General features: G+C 52.5%; 1 protein-coding gene across 1 annotated transcript; it reads right to left on the bottom strand.

The window, feature by feature from the left end:
* Window positions 1-2,030: 2,030 nt before the first annotated feature.
* Window positions 2,031-3,530, bottom strand: LOC144160765 (uncharacterized; the record flags this gene model as incomplete). The annotated part of the gene is made up of 2 exons (XM_077691941.1): window positions 2,031-2,689; window positions 2,780-3,530. Coding segments are annotated over 2 exons (1,410 nt in total), but the record flags the coding sequence as incomplete, so codon positions are not given.
* Between the last annotated feature and the right edge of the window lie 1,286 nt (window positions 3,531-4,816).

Genomic DNA, 4,816 nt, shown 5'->3' with positions numbered 1-4,816 from the left:
ACGGAACTTCGTCACCGCCCACACCACCGCGAGGCACTCTTTCTCAGTCGCCGAATAATTGGTTTCGGCCCGGGAAAGCGTTCGACTTGCATACGCAATGACTTGCTCGGCCCCGTTTTGTTTCTGAACGAGGACTGCTCCAAGGCCTTTGTTACTAGCGTCGGTGTGTATTTCTGTTTCGGCGTCCTGGTCAAAATGCCCTAGCAACGGAGGCGTTTGTAGTGCTCGTTTCAGTTCGTCGAACGCTCTTTGCTGTCCTTCCTTCCACTCGAAGGCGACGCTTTCTTTTGTCAGGTAGGTAAGTGGGGCCGCTACACGAGAGAAGTTCCGGATGAAACGCCTGTAGTAAGCACACAAACCGAGGAACTGCCTGATGGTCTTCTTGTCGGTTGGAGTTTGAAAGGCAGCCCCAGCGGCTGTCTTCTGGGGGTCGGGGCGAATCCCTTCACTGCAAATGATGTGCCCGAGAAACTTCAACTCCCGGTAACCGAAGCGACATTTTGTCGGTTTCAGCGTCAGACCCGCGTTCCTGATTGCCTGTAGAACTGCTCTGAGGCGCTGGAGGTGTTCGTCAAATGTGTTCGAGAAAATTACAACATCGTCAAGATAAACAAGACACGTCTGCCATTTCAGACCGGCAAGAACAGTATCCATCACCCTCTGGAAGGTGGCAGGCGCAGTGCAAAGTCCGAAAGGCATCCTTTTAAATTCATACAGGCCGTCAGGTGTAATGAACGCCGTTTTTTCTCTGTCCCGTTCGTCAACTTCGATTTGCCAATAGCCACTCTTCAGATCTACTGATGAGAAGTAACGAGCACACCGTAGTCGATCAAACGTGTCGTCCACACGGGGTAGAGGATAAACATCTTTCTTAGTTACGTGGTTCAATCGCCTGTAATCGACACAGAATCGTAGTGTCCCGTCCTTCTTCCTCACCAGCACTACTGGCGCAGCCCAGGGGCTGTTTGAGGGCTGGATGATGTCATCTCGTAACATTTCTTGCACTTGTTTCTGTATAGCTTCTCGCTCCTTGAAAGATACTCTGTATGGCGATTGATGAATGGGATGCGTGGAATCTTCAGTGATTATTCTGTGCTTGGCAATGGCAGTTCGATTGACACCTTCTGTAGTCGAAAAACAGTCTTGAAACTCATCTAGTAGCCTGGTCAAATCGTCTTTCTGTTGCGACGAAAGCATTGGGTTTACGTCGAGCCCCACGAGTCCAGTCGAGCTTGCTCCTGGTGAGCCTGCCTCTCCTATCACTGGTAAAACGTCGGAGAAATCACTGATGTCTTCGACGTAGCCTATTGCCATACCTTTCGTGAGGTGCTGTGGTTCGTCCCGAAAGTTCGTCACAACAACTGTGGCACGACCATCTTGCAGTTGTGTGACACCCCTTGCGACGCCAATGCCTTTTTCCAGGAGAAGCTGAGTATTGCATTCAACCAGGGCTTCGTGGCAAGTACTTGCATCAGTGCCAATAAGCAAGAAAACTCCCGAACGTGGAGGTACCCTCACATGGTCATCTAGAACTCGTGCCGTCGTGAATATCGGCCGCCGGTCTTCGGATGGCGCGACAGGTTTTCGAAGCGTTAGGCTGCTCTCACCAAGATCGATTATAGCACCGTACTCACACAGAAAGTCCATTCCGAGTATGACGTCTCTAGAACAGTTCTGCAGAACGACGAAATTCACAGGGCATGCCTCGCCATTAATTATAACACGAGCGGTACACTTTCCGATAGGTGCTATGAGATGTCCCCCGGCAGTCCGTATTTCAGGGCCATCCCACACAGTCGTCACTTTCCTAAGACGGCGTGAGAAGCTCCCGCTAAGGACGGAATAGTCTGCTCCAGTGTCGACGAGCGCAATGGCGTCGTAGCCGTCAATCATCACATTGAGGTTATTTGACACGGAAAAACGCATGCCGTGTTGAAGACCACCTTTACTTGACTCACTGCGTCCCACCGCCGCTGGAGGCTCTTCGCTAACTTTGCCGGCGGCAACCCCACCTCCCGGGGTTGCCGTGCCTAGTTTTCCCGCCGGGGCAGGGGAGAGGAGCTCTCACGGCGAAGTTGGCGAGCAGGAGACGCTGGGCGACGGGGTGACGGCGAACGGGATTCTCGGCGCTGAATCAGTGGCGGAGACGGCGGGCGGCGCAAATACTCGGCGATGTCCCGTGGATGCTGGCCGTATCTTGGACACGGGTCGTTCGGCCGATATCCGCGGAGTCCAAGTTCGCGGTAGGGGCAGTGGCGGTAGACATGATTGGCCTCTCCACAGTGGAAACACAAAGGTTGGTTGTCGGCCGTCCTCCACACGTCGCTTTTCCGGGGGCCGCGATGGGTTGTGGGTGCGTATTGTTGCGATGGTGGTTCCCGTCGTGTTGGAGCCAGGTATTGGCGAGGAATTGCGGGAGGTGAATTTTGGACTACGGCTGCATACGTCAAGGCTGGCTGCTCAGGGACAACCTGGACAGGGGGTTCTGGCACAAGCGAGCGTCGCACTTCCTGCCGAACGACTTCCGCGATGGAAACGGATGCTGCGCGTTCAGACGATGGAAGCATCTTCGTCAATTCTTCCCGAATGATGTCGCGAATTGTGTCTCTAGTGCGTTCGGTGCCGCCAGTGGTCACGTCCAGTCGACTATCGGCCACGGAAGCCACGCAGGGGACGGCGGCGTTAAGTTCTTCCCGGATGATGCTACGAATAATGTCGCGAAGATTTCCGGGCTCGGCGGCAAGCGTTTCACGGTGGTTGTGCGCCAGTGTAGTGACACTAGGGCCGCCAGTGAGCCTGTGATAGTGGCCAGCTCTTGCCTGTAGCGCCCTTTCAATGTTTGTTGCCTCAGTAACAAACTCACTCACTGTCGTTGGGGGATTACGAATGAGGCCACCAAAGATGTCACTCTTCACACCTTTCATAAGAGTTTGCAACTTCTTTTCTTCGCTGGCCCGGGGGTCGGCGCGGGCAATCAGGCGGAGCACTCCTTCCACGAAGCTGGTGACGGTTTCATTTGGACCTTGGACCCTTGTCTGAAGGAGATCCTCGGCACGCTGCCGTCGGTACGGGTTCGCAAATGCCCGCTTTAGGTCTTCTTTGAAGATTTCCCACGATGCAAGTGAAGCTTCGTGGTTTTCGTACCAAGACTTGGCAGTCTCTTCTAGTGAAAAGTAGACGTTCTCCAGGCATTGCTTCGGGGTCCATCCGTTTTGGCGGGCGACCCGTTCGTAATACTGGATCCAGTCTTCCACGTCTTCAAATGGCTCCCCACGGAAGGGCATCGGCGCCCGAGGGGCGATGGGCATGTAGATGATTTGCGGTGCACTGGCTTCCATCTGCTGGCCTTGGGAAGTCATGACGAATTTGGCCTTCGTCCTCGTTCCGTCGTGCAAGAGTCCAAATTCGGGTGGTTGATTTTGTAGACGTCGACTTGTACGTGGCTGGTCCTGATCCAGGAAGACGCGCCGTCCGGGGCTCAGAATTGGGCTTGCTGCACGGCGTGTCGGAGGGGTACGCTGCATGGGTAGCGATTACCCCGCACCTCCACCAGTTTTGTCACGGATGACAAGACGACAGATGGATAGAGTAGGGCAAAACAACTGTTTTAATTAGGCGAACTTGTGCCCACCGAACTGAAGAAACACGAACAAGGAGGCCGCCGTCGAGAAAGAGAGAGCGCTCTTCCACTGCGAACGCGTTCCTCGTCGATTGCTCCCACGTGCGTCCGCGAGCTGTGCGCTGGACGCTACTCGGCACACTTGCGCGTCCTACCCGGCGCAGAATCTTCTCGAACGCGGTCGCATGACGCGGCGCTGTTCCGGTGGTCGCTGGCACTCCCTGCTCTTACTAAAAATGGAACGCTTTGTCGGAGCGTGTGGCAATATTACACCTGCCCCGGTAGGCCAATGCCATATTTTACATCAATAAAACATTTTTATTGTAACTTCCTGGGTCCAATAAACTTAGGTACACGTTTTCTTCTACTGCACGCGGCAGGTTGTAAGTCGGGTCTCACGAGGCTAGGACTGGACACCAATTACAATTTTCGCTTGATGCAAGCTCCGCTCGATTAGTTTAACCACATTCATTGCAAATGAGAGAGGCGTGTCGTTTTCAAAAACGAGGTTTGGACCAGTATTCTTAAATACAGGAAGTTTTTTGGCAAGACGCCGCACATTGGGTGTCTATGCATGTCTAATAAAATAATCTATCATGTAAATAAATGATTGGGAGCCTCATGCAACAATACTTTCAGCATTTCAATAGTGATGCCACCGCGGCCAGGAGCTGCTCCAGTCAATTTAGTCATGACTTCAGGAAGCTCTGCGAGCGCTACCTCAACGACGTCTTCTACCACATCTGGCGGAATAAAGGACATCACTAAAGCAGATGAAAAACGAGCTTGTAACCCATCAGCAATCGACTCTAGGGACTTTGAGAGTTCACATGGAAATAGCACAAACGAGTCTGTATTATCTGGCGAGGGTGCTGCTTTCCTCGATCGAAGAAATCAAAAAGGCGCATGCTTAGCGTTAGTCTTGGAGAGACACAAACATCGATCCTTGTTATAAGTCTCTTTATCATTGGAAACAGCGCGCCAGAATACCGCTGAAAAATATTTTTAGTCCATAGGTTCTCACAAAGTTTCTTCCAGGCCACATGTCCACGTCTAAAGTGGCGCGAACATTCTTGGTCCCACCAGGGACTAGGTGATACTGACTTCTTGGACATGAATTCAAATAATGACGACTGAGTTGAAGTGTAAATGGTGGAACAAAGACCTGTCGCACATTCGGTTTCGTTTGGTGTAACG

This window comes from Haemaphysalis longicornis, unplaced genomic scaffold (assembly GCF_048455015.1).
Source record: "Haemaphysalis longicornis isolate Haplotype H1 unplaced genomic scaffold, Haemaphysalis longicornis Haplotype H1 scaffold_11, whole genome shotgun sequence".
Lineage (NCBI taxonomy): Eukaryota > Metazoa > Arthropoda > Arachnida > Ixodida > Ixodidae > Haemaphysalis > Haemaphysalis longicornis.
Note: the sequence above shows the minus strand (reverse complement) of the source record. Positions and strands in the feature narration are given on the sequence as shown.